At 41.8% G+C, this 25,798-nt stretch overlaps 2 protein-coding genes across 3 annotated transcripts; one reads left to right on the forward strand and one right to left on the reverse strand.

Annotated features, from left to right (window-relative positions):
* Positions 1–279: 279 nt before the first annotated feature.
* SDHA (succinate dehydrogenase complex flavoprotein subunit A) lies at positions 280–16,016 on the reverse strand. The gene is made up of 15 exons (XM_074875725.1): positions 15,907–16,016; positions 12,644–12,730; positions 12,009–12,170; positions 11,448–11,591; positions 11,139–11,303; positions 9,769–9,917; positions 8,511–8,635; positions 7,076–7,244; positions 6,289–6,484; positions 5,313–5,484; positions 3,878–3,996; positions 3,400–3,511; positions 2,122–2,252; positions 1,493–1,606; positions 280–621 (listed from the first exon to the last, which is right to left on the reverse strand). Exons 1-15 carry the CDS (start codon positions 15,970–15,972, stop codon positions 535–537), a joined length of 1,998 nt encoding a protein of 665 aa, XP_074731826.1. The 5' UTR covers positions 15,973–16,016; the 3' UTR covers positions 280–534.
* Positions 16,017–16,053: 37 nt separating this feature from the next.
* On the forward strand, positions 16,054–21,166 carry CCDC127 (coiled-coil domain containing 127). 2 transcript variants are annotated; one of them, XM_074875757.1, is made up of 3 exons: positions 16,054–16,098; positions 16,728–16,855; positions 17,521–21,166. In XM_074875757.1, exons 2-3 carry the CDS (start codon positions 16,735–16,737, stop codon positions 18,189–18,191), a joined length of 792 nt encoding a protein of 263 aa, XP_074731858.1. In that variant the 5' UTR covers positions 16,054–16,098; positions 16,728–16,734; the 3' UTR covers positions 18,192–21,166. The 2 variants fall into 2 exon arrangements, with proteins under 2 accessions (XP_074731858.1, XP_074731866.1); XM_074875765.1 differs by lacking the exon at positions 16,054–16,098 and adding an exon at positions 16,286–16,342.
* Positions 21,167–25,798: the final 4,632 nt, after the last annotated feature.

Genomic DNA, 25,798 nt, shown 5'->3' on the forward strand with positions numbered 1-25,798 from the left:
TTTTGAAGGAAGGAAGTATCTTCTTTCCTCTAATAATATGACAATTTTTATAATTTTAGCTTTAGAACAAAGTTGTAATTACTAGTGCGTCATTTTCTTTCATGTTACTTACAATCATCAATTATGATGCTTAATTTTAAGTCCCCATATCATAAAATTCAGCATCTGAATCTCATCTAGAACTATTGCAATGCATTTCTTGTTCTTAAAATAGGGAAATAACTATACAATGCTTTTATTTTGAATGTAATTATATACATAACAGCATATTCAAACAAATACAGGACTTTAATCACTTTATTTAGACACATTTTGTGTTTTCACGGTCAGCTTTGACAGATGGATGAAAGAACATAAGCTGCTCTGCATTCCATTTTCATAATTGTACAGTAAGCCACAGCAGAATAGAAGCTGAAGAAAAGTTTAGTCAGCATTTTCCATTAATTGATAGAACAATACTATTTTGATTTGCTTGTGCTATGCTTATGTACATTAACCCCCTCTGGGAGAGGACTGCAAGTTAAATGTAAGTTACTAGTATGAGCGAATAGCAGGCGGGACAGATGAGCAGTCTTCTTCATTCAAAGTTCTGTCAATCACAGGTCTGTATTTCAAGGTAACCTAAAGTAAAGAGAACAAAGGACTTTAAGACAAACCAACATCTTGTATCTAACAAGACCATCTAGCTAACAGGAATGACTGAATAACACAGGTAACAATGACTTCATTGATGTTAAGCTAATGGCTCATTTTTTTCTTCCATAGAAAAATGAAGAGTTAGCAACCTACAACAAATGTTTAAGTACCACCAAGTTACCACTGACTGAACCCTTAAAAGCAAATCCTGAACCAGAAATGGTATCAGAAGACTATTACTTTAAAAAGGCCTTTTGGACAAAAGTAAAGTTTTGGGTAAGATTGCTGGTTCCTAGTTCTTTAAGCTACGGAAGTCTTGGAGATAGAGACCCCAGTGGATCAGTTAGGAGACAGAACTGTGTCACTCTATCTTTCCACCCTCAGCAGCTATTCAGGAAGTGAAGTGTTCTCACTTGTCCTCAAACTAGATTCAAGGAAGCTGGAACAGAGGGAGAAGAAATGAAGATGACTCAGAGAATGGGATATAAAGAACAACACTCAAGATTTTTATAGGGTCAGATTTCAGTTCTATCTTTGAAATACCATAAAGACTTTATTCCAAACACCGACAACAGGTTTTGCCACCATCAGAGGAAAAAAACCTTTTGAACTAGCCTGATACAAGGGAAAAAACAATTCCAGCTCAAATCAAAGTCACTTCCCAAAGATCAACAGTAACTTTTCCCAGTTATGCCTACTGTTCAACAACGGAATAAATGTTCTTTTTTAATGTTCCTTTTTTTTTTTTCCCCCCCCCTCTAAGTACACTAAACTCTATCAGGTACCTCATGCAGTGACAGCAGATCAGCTGTCTGTTGACAGTGAGGAAGACCTTCAAGCATCAGGGTCAACGTACCTTCCCAGATGGGACATCCACATATGAAAGGGTGTGCTTTCTCCAGTGCTCTTCAAATGGCTTTCGCTGTTGGCCTTGGAGTGGCTTAGAATAGTCAAACTCATCTATCCGTAACTAAGGAGAAAATAAGGTTAGTATAGACCAGAAATTACATCTGCAAATCACTACAACCACATGAGTAGTTGCATTCCAATTATAGCTGTAACACAATGTGTCTCCTAATATTCAGGAAGTTTTATCTTAACACTGCCCATGTCAAATTTTAAATACTGAGGCTTAATGAGGGCTTTAAGGTAATGTTCCTTGCACAGGACAATTATTCTGCTTAAAGTCCTGTTTATGCAGGACCTTATCATTACTATAGTCCTGCTTTAGACCTCTAATCATTCAGAGGCACACATGGAACAACACTTCTCTCAAGATCGTTACCCACTGTTGCATGCATTGGTCATTTTATATATGACAAATAAGAATAGATAAAACAGAGCAGATGGGACCCCAAACAAATCCTACACTAATCTTAACTCAAGACTCTGTACTTTGAAGAAATTACAACTTTTAAATAATCCCATCTCTGGACACGTAACAAAAATTCAATCATACATCCAGGTCACAGAAAACATTTATACCTTATAGTCCTCTCTGGCATGAGCACCCCGGGACTCTTTGCGAGCCTCAGCACCATAAATGGTTTGTAGAGCACAAAGCATCAGGTTTTGCAGTTCGAGGGTCTCCACCAAGTCAGTGTTCCACACAATGCCTAGTAAAATATTAAGATACTAAGGAAGATGTTCTACAAACAAGTTATTCCTCAATTTACTTCTGCCTGGTTGCTGATTCCTAGAATCAAACTAGCCAGTGTTCTACCTACTACAGTCACAGTACTCTGCAATACTGAATTACTCACTATTGCCTGCAAGGCTCAGTAACAATTCCTACACCCTAAGAATTGTAATGAATCTTAGAAAAATTCAGTAGTTCTCTCAGGTGTCTGTTACATATGTACTACTGAGACAAAAATTACACCATAGATTCTTGCCTGCTTCATATCATTCCTACAACTCAGTCCCCACGCCTCAGTCTGGATCACAAGATCTGGCCAGATGGTAGCTCTTTAAGCAGATCCCTAGCAGATCCAGACAACAGGGCTTTCCCTTCCTTCCCACCCCCAGAGAGAGGAAAAAAAAAAACCCTGCTAGTTATACAAGGTTGTTTTTCATTTACGTATACTCCAAGGTGGACCCAAGTTCACCTACATGAATGGATCTTCATTTTGATCACTACATTCTAAGCTATTGTAACACTCTTCCTGATGCTTGGTGAGAGCTGTCCAAGAACAGTTCTACTTCCAGTGTTTGAATACATGTCCACTAGCAGTAGTTGGAGAGAAATACACAACGTGAATGGACAAAAGGTACATCACCAGTTGTACTTAACTAACCAAGTTCTCCCTAAGATACACTCCAAGACATGGCAGTATCTGCATGCAAAGCTATCTGCTCAGCTGAAGAATGAAAACTGAGTGTTCAACCTATGAATAGTCTTGCCACCTTTTTGCAAGTCCGTGGCCTTCTCAGAAGATACTTACAAAGTTCATCTTAGTATATGAACAGCTGCACATCATGTTGAGAGAACAGCAGTTATACATTATACAGTCAAATCTGATTTCAGTCACTGCTTCTTTGAAAGAGTATGCAACCAGAAAACAACCACCAAGATCAAGTACTTTACTGATTGCCATGTTTAGCAAGTAGGATTCTACAAAATATTTTGAAAGATTCAAAATGGTCAAAGTCTTTAGCCAAAGTTTCAAGAAACACATAAGAAAGTTTACAGAAGGAAAAAAAAAAAAAAAAATTTTCCCAGAGAGTACTCTGGCCAAGATGTATTCTTTGCTATCAAATTACCTCTGTCAAATGTCTTTAGATGAGCCAGATCACTATAAATCTGTTTAAGTTTTTCACAGCCTTCCTGGAGTACAGAACCAGTACGAAATACAGCGGCATGGTTTTGCATTGTCTGCAAGATGGTAAAACAAAATCAGTTTCATATGCTGCATCTGCATAATATCTCACATAACTTCATTAGTTCCAACAGAGCTTGATAGAGAGCTCTTTTGACTTCAAACATAACTGCAGCCTGAAGAAAAAACATTCTTCTGTTCACCCCAGAGGAAACCCCACTATTATACAGTGGGTAAACTACCCAAGAGGAGGGAAAAAGAAACTAGCAAACCCAATACAGCCTTTGCTGCACACAGACAATCTTCTTGCACTGCTTTTTACTTCTGCAAAGCAAATCCCAAAGTGTACTTCACAAAGTGACCAAACCCCCCGTTGCTTGCAGCTTCACCCACCTTATAATTGAGAGCTTCACCTGGCTTACCTTCTGCATATTAAGTCGCACTTCTGAAGTTCTTACAGTTCCGTCAGCAAATCTTAATTTGTCAAGATTAGCAACTGACTCTTCACCAGCATTTGGTTTAATGGAGGGAACTGGCTCTCCTAGTAAGAAAGTTTCAGTAAGTTTAGTACGTGACTCATTTTGGTTTCTGGCAGTTTCATAGATCAACAACTACTAAGAGTCAGATTTGACTAAAACAGAATCTGTTTTCTTCCTCGGAGGTACAGGTAACTGGTTTTCCTGAACTCCCACCAGTGGTATCCCTACACTAAAAATAGAGATCTCTCTGAAATAAATGAATTGCATTCCTGTGAAAGTTAGAAGGGAATTTATAGGTTTGGCTAAATTCTGCTGTTAACTCCTTAAAAACAGCACTTAGTGCAAATTCTGAACTATGGAATAAGCTTGTGGCTCCTTACCACCTTCTCCTACACTTTCCTTGTCTCCTCACCCCTAACCCTCCCACCCTCTCTTGGGCCTGTTAAGGGAGCAGGGACCAGCCGATAAGCTTGGCAGTTATACGTGATCTCTGCATCTTGCCTCTAATACTGGAACCCATCTGTCCCTGGGTAACAAATCACACACAGCATCTTACCAGCACACTTCATCTCTCATGTAGCTGTGCATTCAGACTAATAAAAGCCTTCCTGCAACTTCAAAGGAGTCACAGAAAGACTGATCCAAATAAATGTCTGCACAAAGCCAGAGCCAATAGGCATTGCTAGATCCAAGTTGATTCCTTCAGGAACCATTACTCTGTGCACTTTGTGCAGAGTCAGACTGAAAAAACAATCAATCTTATTAATTTGGACATTAAGCAAACAGATGACTACTTCTGGACTTGAGCTGTTCTGGCAATATAAGTGCCTCTTACAGTATTTTGTTAGGTTTTTTTTCAGCTCAGTAACTGCTGCTGAACCAGATTATTTTAAAATAACATGCAGCAGTAATAACACATAATAGATGAGATGGTATGATTTTTGGTATCTTTCTCATTATCTATACATGCAGTCCACCTTATAAATCAACAAGGTGGCAGCAAATTCCACTTTTTATTAAAGTGCCAAGTGTAAGACAGAGTACATTTTGATGTAGAAGATGCAGCGCAGGATGTAGAGAAGTCAGTCTTCAATATTGTTTTGCTACTTTGTGAAAAATCTTAACTGTTTTTGCTAACAGCACTAACCCAGTTCTAGATTTAACAAGATAACTCACAAAACAAATATTAGTGACAAGCATTTGCATTGCAAAGAACATGCCTATAAAGAGCATAAACACTGATTTCTGCCTTTTCTAACAAATAAGAGTCTATGTCTAGCATTCTGAATTTGGATTAGGTAGCAACAACTCTTTGTTGGGCAGAAACGTAATCATAAAAGCAGATGTCTCTAAAAAAGTGAGAAACTGTGAGACTTACCAGGCTTGCACGTCTGTGCAATAGTAAGGGCACAAGCACGACCAAAGACCACCAAATCCAGAAGTGAGTTTGCTCCAAGTCGATTTGCACCATGGACGGATGCAGAAGCTGCTTCCCCACAAGCATATAAACCAGGGACCACTTTATCCTCACCATTCACATGTGTGATCACCTGTCATTTCAGACAGTCAATTAACACTCGTTTCTTAAATAGTTTAACAGTGCAAACCTCCTTATTTGCAAAGGCCATGTTCATGTTAGGATGAAACACAGCAATCTCAAGTTTTCTCCAACTCTAAAACCATAAATACCTTAGTTCTAAAGGGTAAGTAGTCATACTATGTAAATACAGATGGCACTAAAACCTAAAATTTCTTTATTATGCTTATGAAACAGAGCCATGTAGTTTTCATCACAATTCTGCAGCAAGTCAGAAAAGCACAGGAAGATCTGATCTGCACACACTTCTAAGGCAAAAATTTTTACATTAAAAAATTAACAAGTACAATATACTGAAATAGAAAAATTCAGCTGACACCATCACATTGACTTCTAACCAGTATGAGTTGAAGGTAATCTCTGCAGTAAAGCAGATTCATGAGGTACAGAGAATTAATATACATTAACTTCAGTTACAGATTGTAATAGAGCCCTACTTTGATCCCTGTTCAACTTTATATTACCATCAACTTGATAAACAAGAGAATTGTTGTCAGACATGACAGTAATGTCATTTTAGATGTTTTTTGGAACTCCCATCTCCAGATGGACTGGAACATGGCTCTCAAGTTATTTATAAAAACAAACCAGATTGTGCGTTTTAAGTACTCTGACATCATAGTATTATTACTAAGCTAATGTTATTCAGCATCCTTACATTTATGAAAGACATTGTTAATGCTTTTCTATTTGGAAAATCATTTCCTATTATCATGCTGGGAAAAAAAAAATCCTAGGAGTGATGTACATTACTTACCTGTCCTTTGTAGTTAGTAGGAATACCTCCCATATTATAATGCACAGTAGGCAGAACAGGAATAGGCTCTTTAGTGACATCGACTCCAGCAAATATCATAGCTGTTTCTGAAATCCCTGGGAGACGGGTCGCTAGTTGCTGTGGTGGTAAGTGGTGCAACTGCAAGTACACGTGGTCTTTTTCAGGACCACAACCCCTACCAAAAAAACCCCGCAAAACCTAAGTCAACATTGGAACAGAACACATAACATGAATTCTGCAAACACCAGTAATATTTCTAATCCAATTTGTTTCATTTGTGAAAAATTAACTTTTAATTTTTTTCAAAGGTTATCTGACAAAAATGAGTATCTAGCATATTTGAGAAGACTGTTGAACCTGACAGAATTTGTGTAGTTTTCACCTCCCAGAATAATTCACAGTATTTAAGACTTTAAACCACTGTATCACTGCAGAAATATGTAAGAATTGAAGATAATTAATCAAGAAAACAGAGTACCAAATTATTTCCATTGTTTCCAGTAAAAGCATATACATTACACTTGTTTGAGCAACTGTCTCTAGATGCACCAAATTCAAACAGGATACTCCTAACATCTTGTGTTCAATTTTAGTATCATTAAGAATTAACAAGCAAAATTTTAGCCCTACATGCAGTGTTCAGCCAACAATTATTAAAGCTCACTCCCATGAATTACCAGGTGTTTATCAAGAAAATTATTGTACCACATATAGTCTAGCAAGATTAAATATTCATTCCACAGCTTCATCAGAATATTTAACTAACCTTCCTTCACGAATTTCTATGGTCATAGAACGTGATACTACATCTCTGGAAGCCAGATCCTTAGCAACAGGTGCGTATCTCTCCATGAATCTTTCACCTTGACTGTTTATTAGAATACCTCCCTCTCCACGACATCCTTCCGTTATAAGGCAGCCAGCCCCATAGATACCTGTCAAGAAAGAAAATAACCATCAAATAAGATATTCTCTCGACAGCTTCATAATCAGGATGACCAGAACTGAATAAACAAGGTTGTCTTAAAATAATGCAAACAAGTCACAGGGGGACTATTTTATTCCACCCTAATCATACCACTAGTAACTGTCCCCCAAGACTGCTCAGAAACAAGCACTGTTAAGCCTTTCAGATGCTCTCCCTCAAAGGTGAGCAAGTTGAATTGGAACACTCACGGTATATAAAATATTAGAACTAGAAGAGATCTGCACCCAGCAATATGTAAGGAGACTTTTACAAGGATTTTGTAGACCTTCAGCAATTACTTTGTTCGAGATTTTTAAGTAAACCAGAAGCTGATTATCTCAAGGCCAGTTTGTTCATCTTTGTTCCCTCTTCTCCCATGCTAAGGCAGTACAGGATGGCTTCAAATTCTGTGGAATGTGAAAGCCTACTCAGTAAGTCATTGTCTTCTTTAGAGAAGGAAGGCCTACCTGTTAGCCTTCAGCACTGGTCATCATATAAAACAAAAATGCTCATCAACTCATGCACTTGATAATTATGTTAAAAGCTATGGAACTATCAGACAAGCAATGAAGCTTCTTTGACTAGAAAAGCCTTATCTAAGTCAAGTGAACATTGGCTCTCTATGATATAACAAGGGTAACATTGTAAAATTAAGTGAACAATTAAAAACATTCACCACTTACCACAAGTTAAAATTAAACATTTAATTAGTTACAAAAATGAAAAACGTCTTTTTAGTTTGTGACTATTGTCCACAGTTTAGATACTGATCCTGTGCTATAAAACCAGAGTCCTAAATAAATACCTTTATTTCAACTGCCCTACTTCCACAAAAGATTCTAGTATAATTCACTAACATTTGCATCTATCCCATTGCTCCTGTATCTAATATCAAACTCTTTCATGTTTTAAAGGCAAAAGGAAATGTAAGTTTAAGAGGTGAAGTGGTTTCACCTTGGAATTCATAAAACCTGTAAGTATTGTAAAGACAGCACCTCAAAATAGTTAACACTGGTCTTTAAATTAGAAGAGCTGAGATCTTTCTTATACTGTAAGTCTTGCTCTCAGATTTATATTCAATAGCAGTTACAGACAAGTCTGAACACCCGTCACAAGCAACTAATGAAGTGCTGCAGAAAAATGCAAACTGACTTGAGCACATTTTAAAAACAAACAAAAAAAGCTGTTCAACTCATTAAAATTAACGTTGTAAGCATTATTTCATATTCTGTACCTGTAGGGTGAAACTGCACAAATTCTAAGTCCTGGCAAGGAAGACCAGCTCGTGTGACCATAGCAGTGCCATCACCCGTACTAGTATGAGCAGATGTACAACTGAAGTAAGTGCGGCCATACCCCCTACAGGACATAAAAGTTAACAGAATTAGCATTCAAAAAAAACCAACAAAATCACTCAGCTATGCTCTTTGCACAATAGTGAAAATAGAGCAGAGGGTTAATAAGCAAGATGCGTAAGTTTTCTCTGCAATAAGTTCAAACAAAAGAAAACAATTTGTATTGCCCTGTTATGCTCAACCATATTTGAAAAACAGCTGATGACAGAAAGTCCAAGAAAAAGAATGATTCCAAAGCAAGATAGTTAGATTAGTATCAGAAGCCTTTTTTGCCAGAAAAAAAGTTACTTCAGAAAGTTCTCTCAATCCAATACCATTAGACTTCATTTAAACCATTACTAGCACTTTTATCAAAACCAGCACATAACAATGGTTTATATCCTCAATATTACCCTGATTTTATATTCTTAGATTTCAAAACTTAATTGTCTAAAATTAGGTATTGAAAGTATGCAAGTATGAAGATAGTCTTAGCTTTAATAAAGTCAAATTATGTAGGCAATCAAACTAAATAGGTTTGACAGATATGTTTATAAATATTTTGCATACTGCAACAGATAAGAGACAGCCATAAGCAGCAAAAGTCTTATGCATGTAGTATTCTAACAAACATATACCAATTTTGCAACCAACTAATGCTGTTAGTCATCATCTGATAATTTCATCCTACAACAATGAGACTTACAATTCATCTTAATGTAATAGATTCTCCAGAATTTTGAAGAAAAACCCGTTTCCTACAGGAAACTCAGAACCGTACAGATACACACATTGGTAGCACTGTAACAATGTCAGCTTTAAACCGCACGTTTTAAAAATCTTGGATTTGGACTACACATACCACTCTTACACATTACAACTTTATGTCATTGTTCTAGAATTCAGAGTTAGACCTCGTACTAAATTTATACTTGGTCACAAAATTAGTATGTGCCTTCTTTCAGAGGGAAACACTGAATTTGGCTATATTGCTTTTGATCAGGGCAGGGCGAGGCAGGGGGAGATGAACATATAAATTACATTTTTCAAGTCAACATGTTATCTCCACACTGGGGATTCAAATGCACGTATAAACACAAAGACTTCCAACTATTAGCACAGTCAAGTTTCTGTCCTTCATCATAAGCATTACATTACCCAGTGGCAATGACAGTGTTCTTTGCTCTAAAACGATGTATAGTGCCATCCTCTATGCAAAGGGCAATAACACCACGACATTCTCCATTTTCCATAAGTAGGTCCAAGGCAAAATATTCAACAAAGTAGCTTGTATCATATCTTAGAGACTGGAGGAAAATAAAACAAGGAGCTTTAAGAAAAATGCAGAAACCAAAGTAACTTCTCTTCAAAACTGTCAATGTGTATGGGCTGTATCAGGATAAAAACCACCCCCACCAACTCTAAGGGAAGCCAGTTTCCTCACAAATCTTTATAAAAATTTGCTAACAAATCTATTCTAGCTTAGAGACACAAGCAGTTACCAAACCACTTAATTCTGAGAAGTCATAGCTAGTCAGCAAGACTTGTTATTTCCCCTCTACATTTGGCAACACTTTAGTCATCCGCAGTGCTTGATACATGTACAAGCACGTTTTACTTAACCTCTCGCAGAGAAGTGGAATAGATCGCTGGGAGCCCAGTTTACCAGCACAAGCAGCAGACACTCAGTCAAATATTCTTTCATGCCCTCAAGGATCAAACTAGTGTTTGGCAGTGCTGAGCATTTGTATTGCAGCAGCATATATACTGTGAACCTCGAGGACAGCAATTAGCTAGCTACTAAGTAAATAAAAAAAAACATTAGCTACTAGCTACTTAATGTCAGATTTCAAGTAGCTTACTACCATTTTAAAATTACCAAATCTTTCTTCAGTTATGGTTTGTAGAATTGGTAAGAACAGACGCTGGAACACCAGCCACTTACTTGCCATAGAACAAGCTCAGAAATGCACACAGTAGGCCTTCATGCATTTACACCTCTTGTTTCCCCGTGCTCTCTGTTTGAAGATGAGTGAAATAAAACACTCCCTTGTACCTCTTTTCAGAGATCCCCAATGCTGCTGTCAGATTTTTTGAAAAAAGTCTTTTGGGGAAGGTTTACATAAATTCTCTTTGGGTCTAGTTAACAGACACAAAAAATATTAACAACGAAGAACTACTACAGACCGCAAAGCTAACAGCATACACTAACATCAGTTGTCTTCACGAGAGCCATTATAATGATGATCTTTCAATTTATTCTATTTCTGCATACTCCTGACAAAAAGTAAGCATCACCTAGTCTACACCCTTCCATGTTGCCTTTGGAAAGAAGGAAGTCAATCCAGAATGGTTGTTATCAGTCATTCCCCTGGATTCCTCATTTATATGTAAACAGCTACACATTGCTTGTTTGTCTGTTTTTGTTGGGATTGTTTGCTTTTTCAAACTCCAGGGTAGAAAAGAAAAAAAAAGTCATTAATTCCAAATACAAAAACCCAGACCAAGTTTATTTCACAACTGCTTACCCTGCCATACAGAGTATGTAACAGTGAGTGTCCTGTCCTGTCTGCAACACAACAGCATCTGTGAGCCTGTCCTCCTTTTCCAAACTGAAGACTCTGTCCACCAAATGCACGCTGATAGATTTTTCCTTCTTCAGTCCTGCTGAACGGCATCCCATAATTTTCCAGCTGTTGAACCCAAATACAAGTATCAGAAACTCTTATGTATAACAATCCAACAAGTTATTTTACTATGTTCCCAGTAAGGAGATCTCTTTGGAAGCTACTGTGTTACGCATACTTAGAGCTGACATCAATTCCAGTGAGTCTTACCTCTATCACAGCAGCCGGGGCTTGCTCGGTCATGTAGTGTATGGCATCCTGGTCACCCAGCCAATCAGACCCTTTCACTGTGTCATAGAAATGCCACCTCCAGTTATCATCCTCCATGTTCCCCAGAGCAGCATTGATCCCTCCCTGAAAATGAAAATCCGTTTTCCCAGAATTATATTATTGAAGTACAGTTTTAGTAGGTTTTCCTCATTTCTGTTAAAAAAAGAAAAAAAATCATATACCATTTATGCCTCTGGGTACAAGAAATATAGTAGTCAGATTTAATGTGGCTGTGAAAAACCTGTGCAATTACTCAGTTTCACAGTGGCTCTTACCTTGTTCTGTTTTGTGTAACACAATGAATTGCAAAGTTACATTGAATGCAGTGAAAAAGCACTGAATAGAATCTAAACATATATTGCCCTCCAAAATAGTTTCAACTAAATATGAAATATTTATAAAAGGAAGCATGGCCTTGAAAAGTGATGTTCATGTACACATCCAGATCAGCTTTCTGACAGCAGGCATTCTCTTAAACATTTGTTCTACTTCATTTCTCACCTGTGCAGCAACAGTATGAGATCTAGTGGGAAACAGCTTTGTAACACATGCTGTATTAAATCCAGCCTCTGACAAACCAAATGCAGCCCGCAGACCTGCTCCTCCTGCACCCACAACAACTGCATCGAATTCATGGTCCACTACTGGATACTGTGTAGAAATCTGGAAAAATAAATCAGTTTATGGTCACAAATATTTCAAGCTAGGTCAAACTTAAATTTCATGGGGACACAAGCAGTAGATGTTTAATGTTCTTAATAGACTCTTGCAGCAAATGCTACATCTGTTACATACTCTCATGGATGTAAACTATCATTTAAAAGAAGCAATGCATTTCAGCAACTCAATCTCACTACGTACTTGAACACAACACCCCACTGAAAGCCAAGTACCTGGTTGCTTCATGTCCCTCAAGCATTATGGTGAGGGTGGTGAGACACTGGATCAGGCTGCCCCCTCCCTGGAAGTGTTCCAGGCCAGCTTGGACGGGGCTTTCAGCAACCTGATCTAGTGGAAGGTGTCCCTGCCCATGGCAGTGGGGTTGGAACTAGATGATCTTTAAGGACCCTTCCAACCCAAACCAGCCTATGATTATCTAACCCTGTTACTTAAGATATAAAGAAGTACAAACATACCGAATCAGAAACCTTCGTAGAAGCATTTTTCTTTCCATAGACTGTGAAGTGTAAGTTGCGTGCAAGAGTCTGGCATGCCGCTGGCCACTATGGAAAGAAGTCAAGAAAACTATTATAGAACAAATGTTTCCACAAAGAAGACTTTCAGCATCCTCAGCTACCCTACATTTATAACAAACTCCTACTTACCACTGATACCACATATGCAAGAATACTGTATCAATGTATTTATAGCTACATGCAATGAAGTTCTGGCTTTCCTATATTCATACCCAGAAAAAATTTTAAAAAAAAGTTTTGACTGGATGAGATAACACCCTGCAAGTAACAGGGCGTCACAGACTATCTGTTATTTACATCACTAAAACTAACCAGTATCTCAGACCTATCTGATTCTGCACTGACAAAAGAATATGTTTGCAATTAATGCTGTAGTATTCTTACATTTTTTTTTTTTCATAAGTAAACAAAGATGGAGACAGCTTCATGGGAACCACAAGAATTAAGGGAAAAAATACCTCTCATGTCAAGCAATCCTCAGAATTTGAATTACTTCAGGTGGTCAAGAGTAATGAAGATAAAAAAGTAAGTGGTAGGAAAAGCTGTTCCAGTTCACCATTATTTCAAAAGTCAGAGATATTTCTCTTCTTCTCGTTCTCTATTAATTGGAGGCCAATTTAGAATCATTTATTAATACCTAAATGAAGCAAAAGGGCAGTTTTCTCTCCTCTCCCCTGAGATGTTCAAAACCAAAACAAAAAATCCCACCACACAAACCTACCCAGTATCCAGTCTTTGCTTTAATGGGTTAAAACAATCAGAATTTTAGTCTCTACAGTAGAAATACCCTATTTCTTGGAACCTGGTTTTCCTTACTTACACTGTTCAGAAAAACACACATAACTGAGCATGTATGATTGATGAGAACAGCATCACAAAGCCATACCAGCAACCTGTGCAACATCAGCACTTCCCTATTAGATATATATGCTAAAATGCACTAGAGTGGTATTTGTCTTTTCCAGCAACTGTTACATTCACAATTCAATCACCCTATAGCATGCTAACAGGCAGGTCTTCCCTCCCCATCACTTCCAAATGCTCATCTCTTCCCCCATCCCTGAGCTACAGTACACTTTCCTCAACCCAGTTTAATCATTTCCCATACTAGCTTCCTCAAATTATCTTCTCGCATAACAGTGAACCTAATGTGTCATCATATATGCTAACACACTTCTGATTTTTGCAGCCATCTTTAAATAAGATCAGTCTCAACACCTATTCATAAGGAGTTCTACTAGTACCCTCCCCTCCAGGCAGTTACTCCCCCTTCCACTCTGCTGCGTTATCATGGTTCGGTGCAATTCTATGCCCATCTTAATTCTTGTATTAAACATCTTCATTAGTATTTCACACACAGAATCAGATCAACTAGTTCACCAACAGCCAGATGAAATCTATGTATCACATGTAATTTGTCTGCAAAACAGCTTTCCCAATAATCACAGCTCAAGCTAAAATGGGGTATCCTCTCTGTAGCAAAACTGCTTTCACAGGCCTCAGTGCAACTGAAGTTAGACTAGAACTCCAATTGATATGGCAGGCTACACTGAACACTTTAAATGTCACAGCCGTGCATTCTCTAGCATATACTACTACTGCTTGTTTCCAAAATGTTGTTCCAGCAACAGTACAGCTCTTTTTACTGCAATAAGTTATTTCTCATAGGTGAGCAACAATACATTTGGTTATTGCATAAAGCAATTAAAAGTAAATCTTTACTATATGTAAAGACAGCACACAGGTTTGTACATGCTTACTATTGCTTGAAGTGCAAATGACTGAGGGGAAAAAACAACACCAAAACACACCCCCAAGAGCTATAAACTGTGGTTATGCCCTAAGGCCCCAAAAGAAACTGACCCATTTTTTTTCTCCCTTCAAACAGCCTGCTGCAATCTCAGTCAGAATTCTGTCGCAATGCCTTGCAACTAATTTCCTTTTAAAAAACTTATTTTCTGAAGTGGCTATAAGCAGTGATCAAATACATTTTGCATCAGAGGACTCTGGAAATACAAGCTTTTCACATCTAAGCTTTGCAAAATAGATTTCAGAACTGCTACTGCCATCCACAAACGCTTTTTCATTAGAGCAATACATAAGAATTTCTGCTGCCACTAAGTTTTGTTCAGAATGAGTCTGAACAAAAGACCACAAAGCAGAAAAAGACATTACCATAAATTTGAAGGAAACACTGATAACACTAATCCTGAAATGTTATGCTATCACAAACATCATAGCCCTCATGAAATTAAAGGTCCAATCAGGGCCAGTTCACGGCCATCTAATAATGACAACATAATGACACTCTTTAAGCCCTTCTCCCTCCCAGTAGGTTGTCTTTTCTGCACTTGCTTTATAGGACGGGGACAACAACAGCTGCATTTACAGAGTCCTTTCCCCACACTGTAATTCCAAGCTCATTATGGACACACAGGATGAGAACAGCAGAAGACTTCCACTACCACAGAGAAAGACAAACCTTCACCAAGGACTACTTACAGATCAGCTAAAACAAAACTGTCAAACGTTTAAGAAGCACATCCTGGAAACAACTGCTAGCCAGATTTAAGCAACATGCAGATACACACTAGGCTTCCCACGCAGGTCCAGAAGAAGCCAGCAGTAAACCTTCTACCCAGGTGCTGGGAATGGGAGGTGCTGCACCTGCCCGGCTCTTCCAGAGCCTCTCCCCTGCACAGCCCGTACCCGCAGCCTCTGGCCTTCAGGGAGTCTCCTCGCACCCTAAGGCTACGGCTCTCGCCTCCCAAACCAGCAGGCGCGGCCTGGCCATGCCCACAACCAGTTACCTCCTAGTAACCTGCCCCAGGAGCCAAGCAGCAAGGACGGCCACCTTCCGAAAAAAGAATCGGAGGGACTGAGCCTGCCGAGAGGGAGCCCAGCCGCAGCTCCCCGCCCCGGGGCGGGTGCTCCCCCGGCAAGGTCACGGGGGAGACAGGGGCTACGGGCCGCCGCCGGTCGGCGTGCACCAGGCGGTGGGGAAGAGCGGTCCAGGACGGGGCCAGGCGTGCTGCCACGCCGCGGCTGAGGGGAGGGGCAGGAGGCGCGGGGTCCCCAGGCCCAGCTGACCCATCTCCCTCCTAAAGGGGCTTCTCCAGGCCAGGCCCGCGGCCTAACCTTCTCCCCTACCCCGGGACGCTGGCGGGAAGGCAGGGCAGGACAGGCCGAGGACAGGCACTCACCGCCCGCGCCGCCGGCCGCAGCCAGCGCTTCGCCAAGCTCCGCGAAGCCGCTACGGTCGCCGCCATTTCACACGGACCCGGAGTCGCGAACAAGGGCGCACGCGCGAGGGGGGCCGCTAACGGCACCGCTGCCCGTGAGGCTCGGTGGGAGAGACCAATTGTGCCGGGAAGAGGGGGGGAATCACGAGCTGTGTGCGTGCGTTCTCGCGTGCGGGATGCCCCCCCAAACCTCCCCGTCTCTTCCAAACGTACCCCTCCACCTGAACGGGCTGGGCCGGGGCCGGGCGACCGGGAACGCTTAGGGATCGAGCGAGTCCGCTTGTTGTCCTCCTCGGCTTACCCCCTCTGTCTATAGGCTAATGGGCCGGCCCGGTAGGGGGCGGGGCCGACAGGTGACAGCGACAAGGCTCCGCCGCGGCTCGGTGCTCCCGGGCTGGTAGGTGGCTGGTTCGTTTCGGGGCGGCGGGGCCGGGGCCTGCAACGTGGAGGAATCTGGAGGTCTTCGGGACAGCAGCAGCAGCTAACGTGCCGCTGGGCCGGGGAAGGGGGTGGGCGGTAACAACGGCAGCGCCGAGGCTCAGGGGGCCGCTGCAGTGCGGTCCCGGCCGCGCCTAGGCTGCCGGTTACGGAGGGACCGGGGAGCCTCTCACCGGCCGACAGCACGTCCATGCAAAGTTCCCGAGTGGCGGGGCCGGCGGTTGAGGGTCTCGGGCAGAAATACCTGTCCCGCGGTTAGCGGGTCCGGGCGATGGGGTGGCGGGGGAGCGGCCTAAGCCCTCTGCCTGCCGCTTAGGCCGTTGTTTCTCTCCTGTAAATCTAAGGTGCCTCATGAATAATTTAAATGACCCTCCCAACTGGAACATCCTGCCAAACCAACGAGAGCCCGGGGATGAAGGCAGCAGATGGAACTACGCCTTGCTGGTCCCCATGCTGGGCTTGGCCGCCTTCCGTAAGTAGTGCCCAGGCCTCTCGGCGGGAGCTGGTGTGTGTGGGTGCCCAGGAGTCCCACCCCCCAGCCAGAGGGGACTCTCTGAAGCCGTACAGCAGTAAAGTAATGCCCCCCCTAGGGCTTCCCTCTGGTCTGCTCATGTATAATGTTATAAACAGTAAGCACTGTTTGTAGCATTAAGGCAATGGCCATTTTTCATACATGGAACTGAATCCATATTTAATACACCAGTTTACAAAGCTCTTTCAGAAGAGTGGACATGTGATGTGCTAGAGAGCCTGAAGGTAACAACCCAAGGAGCTGCTGGTGTATATTTATTTACTGGACCTGAAAATTTCTCAGTGCGGTTCCTGCATTGGAAACCTCCAGTTTGTTTCCCCATAACTTTATTTCCCTTCTTTAATCCAAAAAGTGTATGTTTTAGCAATAAGAGTAGGGGAGCTTTCACTTCAAAGGAAACATGATCATTTAAAGTGTCTTACTGTGAAACACACCCACAGAAATACATTTGTGGGACATGTGAACAGAAGTGAATATCCCTGGGGAGGACAGGAAAGAAAGTTTTTTACCACTTAATAGCTTCTTTAGAGGCATGGTTAATTAATCATATCCATCAATGTTATATCTGTTGTACTTATGTCTGAAGTCTCATTTATATATGATAGGTTGGATCTGGACCAGAGAATGTCAAAAAGAAATAGAAAGAGAAAAGAAAGAATATTATAAAAAACATTCAACATTACAAAAAGACCTGGAAGCCAAATACCGGGATGTAATCACAGAAAATCGTCGCACAGTTGCTCATTTGGAGTTGGAGCTGGAAAAGGAACGGAACAGAACCCTGAGTTACCGTCAGGCCCTCGTGTCCCAGAGTCGCAAACTAGTAGAAGAAAGAAAGATCCTAGAACAGGAACAGGAGAAGTTAGAGCGAGAAAAACAAGTCCTTTTGCACTCAGGAGCAGCAGGTAACTTGTACCAGAGTTGTCTGGCAAAGGAAGAAGAGTGGCAAAAGAGAGCCAGTATTTTACTAAAAGAATTTGAAGAGGGACTTCAAGAAAGGCAGGACATCTACTGCAGTCTTGTGGTACCCAGAAGCCAGAGACTCGAAATAGAGAAGAATCTGCTAGTTAAAGCAGCAACTGATCCTGTTGCTATGGCTCTACAAATGGAAAGTGGCTTAAAAGATATTTTCAAACATGATAACTACTGTGGCAATCTGCTGAACAGGAACAAAAGTCAAAATGGAAGACTTATGTGGCTGTATCTGAGATATTGGGAACTAGCTATTGAACTACAGAAGTTCAAGAGGGCAGAAAAGGCCATGTTAGGAAAATGATAAGCAGGGGAAGTAATGGGATATCATGTGATCGACTGTGCATAGTAGGGACAATCACAGTTGTAGTCTGAAGCTGTTTAATGCTCCTACTGTGTTTCCATTTTTCCTCCTCGTTGCACTTGTATTTGCATGGGACGTGTGCAGTGTTGGTGCCTTTCCTTTCACTGTCTAACAACAGATACTCCAGTGAGCTATGCATGCTCTTAAACTCTGTGAGTGTGTTTGTATTGCAGACTGCAGTGTAGTATAGAGGTATGCCAGCTTCCATAGGTATCAGAAGCAGCAAAACAGAACTCCGTTTAGAGAGATTTTATGTAGTTGATGGTCATACTCCCATTAACAGAGAAGTGTGATTTGTCTCCCCCAAGTGGGGTAGCACATTGTGCTCCTTATCCTGGATGTTTTACATGGTGTCTCAATGCTATCTTTTTGATTTGATTTGATCTTATTTTTAAGTTTGTTGAAGCAAGGCTGATTTTGAGGCAGATGTTTGGAACAGACCATGTATGAGCAAGCCGCTTGCCACATCAATCCTACGTGTATATACATTTATATATATGTATGTACACATGTATAATCCTATGTGTATGTACATTTATATAAATATATATACGTGTGAATGTGTGTGTGTATAAATGTATGAGTATTCTGAGGGGGGAGTAGTATTATCATGTTTCAAATTAATCAGTCTTGCATTGTCTTCCAGCTTAATATACGAATAATACTTTATGAGTGAAACATCCAAAAGATGCTAATTGAAATAACACATAAAGAAACAGATTGGTGAAAGTCTCATTGGAGCTAGGGATCCATGCTTGAACACTAGAGAGTGTATAAACTCAGTTATATTCTCATCATACTGGATGTGTTAAGAATACTTATGTTTTTTTCTCAGTCAGGGTTTTGGTTGTAATCCAGCAGCGCGCCTCCATTATAGATGTCACCGTGCTGCTGCCTCGCATCCCAGCGCACAGGCTGATACCTGGTTAGCTTGTGGGAACCTCCGTGGATTACAGCCATTGCACCTGGCTCTGTTCCTTGGACAGATCCTGTTTGTTACTTGCAGATAGGAATTTAAATGCAACCTGTACTGGTAGCCACTACCTCTCTCTCTGACTGTCTCAGTTCTCCCAGAATGGAAATATACTTTTCCACAACTTAAATTTTGAGGTTATGGTTCACCACCTCACATACACCTGACCATGAAAGCCTACAGATATAAAAACTTTGCAAACTTTTAAGAAAGGGGGCTTTTTAATTTAACTAGTACAGTCAAATAGGCACGTTAGATTAAAAAAAAAAAAAAAAAAGAAAAAGAAAAACAAAACAAAAAACCAACAAACAACCAAAACCCCAGTGCATTTCCATGCTTGAAATCCCTTAAAACTTTGAGTATTATTTGGGTCCTTGTAGCAGTAGGAACCACCTTCTTTTTCAAATGTGCCATTTTGGAGAATAACTTTTTTTCTTCTTCCTTTCTAATCTAGCCTTAGACCTCAAAGGGGCAGTGGTTACCCTTTTGTTTTTAACATCTGGTCTTTGTTACTTAACTTTGATTAGTGTTGCTAGATTGTCAGTTCTTTAATTAGCAGCTCTTTATTTACTGAGGGCTAGGCTTGACAAACACGTTTTGCTCTAGGCAATCAGCTACTGCTTGGCTCGGAAGCAATCCAGCTAAGTGAATGCCCATCCAAGTTTAACAGAGAACTCCAGCAGATGCGGGTTTTTCTCTTATTATTTCCTCCTGGTTTCATTTCAGTCTGGACGCTAAAGACAATGGATACATCTTTTGAAGTACTGTATGCAACCTAATCCAGTTATTCAGCAAAAATACCTAACATGAAACAAAATTCTTAAACAGAATACACATTTCCCAACTACTCAGTTTTCCAGTTGTTATTTTGCTTACCTTTGTGATGCTAATTACACTGTTGTATTGATTTATTAGTCTCTTATGTACTGATTTTTTTTTTTTTTTTTTTTAAATAAAGTTGTAGTCGATGACAGACCTGGGGGAAAAAAGCTACCATCACAAACACTGGCAAGGCCAAAGTTTGTCTGGATGCCAAGCACAGGCAGGTTGGGAGATGAGAATGCAATTGAGTTACTGCTCTTCTGTGACAGCCTGAGCCAAGCTGCTGTAGCTGGCCACATGCACATACCCTAATTGCCCAGTGGAACAAATTAGTCTGAATAATTTACCCTGCCTGTAATTCCTCTGGGATGTGGAAAGTGTCTGGCCACACACCTGTGGCACAGTTCATATGGTACAGGCAGTTAAGCAACTCAGCTGACAAATAGCAGCCACTGAATCAATGCCAATGTGTTTGAGATACATGCCTTGAATTTGTACATGTTCATTAGTTCTCAATATTAAAAGATCAAACATTTTATGCTTTTTCATTTTTTTTATAGTTTGTCACTGACATCTCTCAAAATGTTTAAAGGAAATGTAAGAGGGTAAAATTATTTTTTCAGTATAAATATGTAAGTTGAAGCATCATATGCTCAATTGTACAGGGTTGGATGCAATGTAATGTTTGATACTTGATTTCACTTTTTTAGAAGTGTCAATTATTTGTACAACTATTGGTTGAACTATTGTTCATGGACACTTTGCAGATAAGTATATTAAGACTGAAGAGTTATTTGAGGAGGATTTTAAAAAGTGTGTTACTGGTTTAGAAACAGCGGGCCTGTTAGTTTCCTCCAAAACTCATGTTTGTTGGTGAGTTAGTATTTTTGAAACATTCCCCCTTTGTGGGTTGTTATGTTGAAAGTTCTGTTGTGAGTTTTATCTTGCCCGATAGCTATTCTTCTGGATTGGTTATTTGATCGGAAATGCCCATATATATGTAGAATGCAAGAATAATTTGTTTTCAAAATATTTAATGAACTTTTTTTTGTTATGAAAATGGTCACTCACCTGCTAAACAACCAAAAGCAATTAATAAAAACTCTTACATATTTCTGAACTGTTTTGTAACTTGGGCAAGGGGAGTGGGAGGAGTGGAATTTGCTATTTTATTCCAACTTTCCAAGCAAAATGCACAATTTTAAGGTTTTACAATTTGGACAATTTTTAAATTGGCATGTGAAAAGTTTTGGTCTTGGTGCTGAGAATATGTTGGAAAGTTTTTTTCATTCTTAGGAAAGAACAGCATTGTTAAACAGATAAGTGCACCAGCTTTAACTAAAGATAAATTATTAAAGATGACCATCCCGCTGAAAGGCCGGGGTAATTCCTTCTGTCTGTTACGTAGGGTATTCTGCCTTCCTCCAGAATCCCTCAGATGTCTCATCCGGCACGTCAGCTCCTTTTTGTTTCCCTGTGTGGGTTTTCTCATCTTCCTGCTCTCTGTGAAGAGCTACAGTCCAGCTGCTCTAGGACAGTGTTCAGACACTCTGAAAGTCCTTGTTTCCTTTATAAAAGATCCTTAATCTCTTTGTATTTGACACAATCCTTCACATTTACCCATCCCTCATCATCACAGGTAAGTTGTCCCCAGTCTGCAGGGCGGTAGCTGTGTTCACAGAATCACAGAATCGTCTAGGTTGGAAAAGACCTTCAAGATCATCCAGTCCAACCATTAACCTAACACTGACAGTTCCCAACTACACCATGTCCCCAAGCGCTATGTCGACCCGACTCTTAAACACCTCCAGGGATGGGGACTCCACCACCTCCCTGGGCAGCCCATTCCAACGCCTAACAACCTGTTCTGTAAAGAAATGCTTCCTAATATCTAGTCTAAATCTTCCCTGGAGCAACTTGAGGCCATTACCTCTTGTCCTATCGCTTGTTACTTGGTTAAAGAGACTCATCCCCAGCTCTCTGCAACCTCCTTTCAGGTAGCTGTAGAGGGCGATGAGGTCTCCCCTCAGCCTCCTCTTCTCCAGACTAAACAACCTCAGTTCCCTCAGCCGCTCCTCATACGACACGTGCTCCAGACCCTTCACCAGCTTCGTTGCCCTTCTCTGGACACGCTCGAGTCATTCAATGTCCTTTTTGTAGTGAGGGGCCCAAAACTGAACACAGTAATCGAGGTGCGGCCTCACCAGTGCCGAGTACAGGGGTAAGATCACTTCCCTGTCCCTGCTGGCCATGCTATTTCTGATGCAAGCCAGGATGCCATTGGCCTTCCTGGCCACCTGGGCACACTGCTGGCTCATGTTCAGCTGGCTGTCAATCAACACCCCCAGGTCCCTCTCTGACTGGCAGCTCTCCAGCCACTCCTCCCCAAGCCTGTAGCGCTGCTGGGGATTGTTGTGGCCCAAGTGCAGCACCCGGCCTTTGGCCTTATTGAAACTCCTACAGTTGGCCTTAGCCCATCGCTCCAGCCTGTCCAGCTCTCTCTGCAGAGCCTCCCTACCCTCGAGCAGATCAACACTCCCACCCAACTTGGTGTCATCTGCAAACTTACTGAGGGTGCACTCGATCCCCTCGTCTAGATCATCAATAAAGATGTTAAACAGGAGTGGCCCCAAAACCGAGCCCTGAGGGACACCACTCGTGACCAGCTGCCAACTGGATTTAACTCCATTCACCACAACTCTTTGGGCCCGGCCATCCAGCCAGTTTTTGTCACCCTGTCATAGAATGAGATCAGGTTTGTCAAGCAGGACCTGCCTTTCACAAACACATGCTGACTGGGCCTGATCGTCTGGTTGTCCTGCATGTGTTCTGTGATGGTACTCAGGATGAGCTGCTCCATCAGCTTCCTGGGCACCAAAGTCAAGCTGACAGGCCTGTAATTTCCCAGATCATCCTTCTGACCCTTCTTATATATGGGTGTCACACTGGCCAGTTTCCAATCTGTTGGGACCTCCCCGGTCAGCCAGGACTGCTGGTAAAGGATGGAAAGCAGCTTGGCAAGCACCCCAGCCAGCTCCTTCAGCACCCTCACGTGTATCCCATCCGGTCGATACACTTGTGTATGTCTATGTGATGCAGTAGGTCACTGACTGTCTCCTCCTGGCTTGTGGGGGGGGTCATTCTCCCAGTGTCTGTCTTCTGGCTGAGGAGGCTGGATTCCCTCAATACAACTAGTCTTGCTATTAAAGACTGAAGCAAAGGTGGCATTAAGCCCCTCAGCCTTCTCCTCATCACTTGTTACCATGTTTCCTACTGCATCTAGCAGGGGATGGAGGCTCTCTCTGGTCTTTCTTTTGCTGCTCACATACTTACAGAAACATTTCTTGTTGTTCTTGATTGCTGAAGCCAGATTAATTTCCAGCTGGGCTTTGGACCTCCTGATTTCCGCCCTGCATAGCCTCACAGCATCTTTGTAATCATTGTGAGTGGCTAGCCCCTTCTTCCATAAGTCTGTAAACTCTCCTTTTCTCCCTGAGTTGCAGTCAAAGCTCCCTGTTTAGCCAGGGTGGTCTTCTCTGTCGCCGGCTTCTCTTACAGCACCTGGGGACTGACTGCTCCTGAGCCATAAACACTTCCTTCTTAAAGAGCGCCCAGCCTTCCTGGACCCCTATACCCTTCAGGACCGTATCCCAAGGGATCCTGTCAAGCTGGTGCCTAAACAAGACAAAGTCAGCCCTTTGGAAGTCCAGGATGTCAGTCCTGCTTCCCCCTCTCCTGGCTTCTCTAAGAATAGAGAACTCTATTATTTCATGATCAGTGTGCCCTAGTCGGCCTCCAACCGCCACATAATCCACCAGTCCTTCTCTGTTCACAAGGAGGAGATCCAGCAGGGCACCTTCTCTGGTTGGTTCTCTCACCAGCTGCATCAGGAAGTTGTCTCCCACACATTCCAGGAATCTCCGGGACTGGTCCTGCTCTGCTGTGTTGTATTTCCAGCAGATGTCTGGGAAGTTAAAGTCTCCCACAAGAACAAGGGCAAGCGATCGTGAGATTTCTCCAAAATATTTCATCCACCTCTCTGTCCTGGGTGGGTGGCCTATAGTAGACTCCTACTAGACCATTTGCCCTGTTGTCCTCCCCCCTGATTCTAACGCAAAGACACTCCACCCTGTCTTCACTACACTTGTACTCAAAGCAATCATAACAGTCCCTAACATACAGCCCCACCCCACCACCTCTCCTTCCTGTCTATCCCTCCTAAAGAGCTTGTAGCCCTCAACAGGAGGACTCCAGTCATGGGAGACATCCCACCATGTTTCTGTGATAGCCACTACATCATAATTTTCCTGTTTCATCATGGCTTCAAGCTCCTCCTGTTTGTTACCCATACAGTTCATATGACTTTCTACATTTAGACACAGGTAAGGAAACACCGAGACATCTTTAACCAAGTCTCTTTAACCAAGTCACAAGTGATAGGACAAGAGGTAATGGCCTCAAGTTGTGCCAGGGAAGGTTTAGACTGGTTATTAGGAAGCATTTCTTTACAGAACGGATTGTTAGGCGTTGGAATGGGCTGCCCAGGGAGGTGGTGGAGTCCCCATCCCTGGAGGTGTTTAAGAGTAAAGTCGACATAGCGCTTGGGGACATGGTGTAGTTGGGAACTGTCAGTGCTAGGTTAATGGTTGGACTGGATGAGCTTGAAGGTCTTTTCCAACCTAGATGATTCTGTGATTCTGTGATCCTGTGCTTTCGATAAAAGCAAAAAGCATGTTCTGTTTGGTCTGTCTGTTGTGCAATACAGCTGCTGTCCTGGGTGCATGCAGCACAAAGAGAAGCAAAAAACGCACTCTGGACTTCACAGAACTTGGACTGAGTGCTAGAAAAGGGAAATCTTCCTTAGAAAATGCTCCTGAAGGGGGACAGGTAAAGAGGAGCAGCCCAGAGGGTCTGGCCTTCTCTCACTGCTTTTGCCTAAATAGCTGCCAGAAGACCGCTGACATGACAACATGTCTTACTCAGAGGGATGCTGTGCTCTGGAAGTGACAGCTCTGTTCAAGCCCCTCTGAAGGGAAGGGTCTTAGGAAGCCAGCCATTGCCTCTTGCTCTTTAAATCACACTTTTGATCACCCCTATGTGAGGATGAGAAAATAGGGAATGTTCCTTTGTGGAGGATACAAGGCAGAAACAGTGGTCAACGGCACAGGTATTGTGGCAAAACTAAAGGAATTTAAGTTATTGCTGTGATAAAAGGATGAAAGTCAAGTTTATAGTTACAGCCGTGGTGCAGCTGGATATGAAGGCTTTGCCTGTGTGCATGCCAAGGCCACTTAGTCATTAATTGACTGTCTGGTCCAGGACCTCTCCAGCTAATCACTACATAGCCGAGACAACAGATGGATCTGCAAAGAAGCAACTCACTGAAATTTAGGGTAGCTTGGCAATGAGATCAACTGATCTGCCAGCCACTTCACAACAAAACAACCGACTGATTGCTGCAGGAGTTCTCCCAGCAGCTGGGGCCACGCAGAGGTTTCCCCAGGGAGCTCCTGCTGATATGCAGGAGCTCTGCTCTGTAAGGTGATAGACCCTGTCTGTATGTTTAGATACACTGCTTAACCACATGGGGTGAGGGTTCTAGTGCACAGCCAGGGATTTCCCCAAGCAGTTCCTGTTGTCAATTGGGGAACTGACTAAACCCTGCATAATTTTATATGGTCAGTGGAAATTTTTCCTGCCTATGCAAGGATGGCCATGTGGGGCTGTCTTTTGTTCATAATTAAGTTGTGGT

The sequence above is a fragment of the Strix uralensis genome, chromosome 1, assembly GCF_047716275.1.
Source record: "Strix uralensis isolate ZFMK-TIS-50842 chromosome 1, bStrUra1, whole genome shotgun sequence".
In the NCBI taxonomy this organism is placed as follows: domain Eukaryota; kingdom Metazoa; phylum Chordata; class Aves; order Strigiformes; family Strigidae; genus Strix; species Strix uralensis.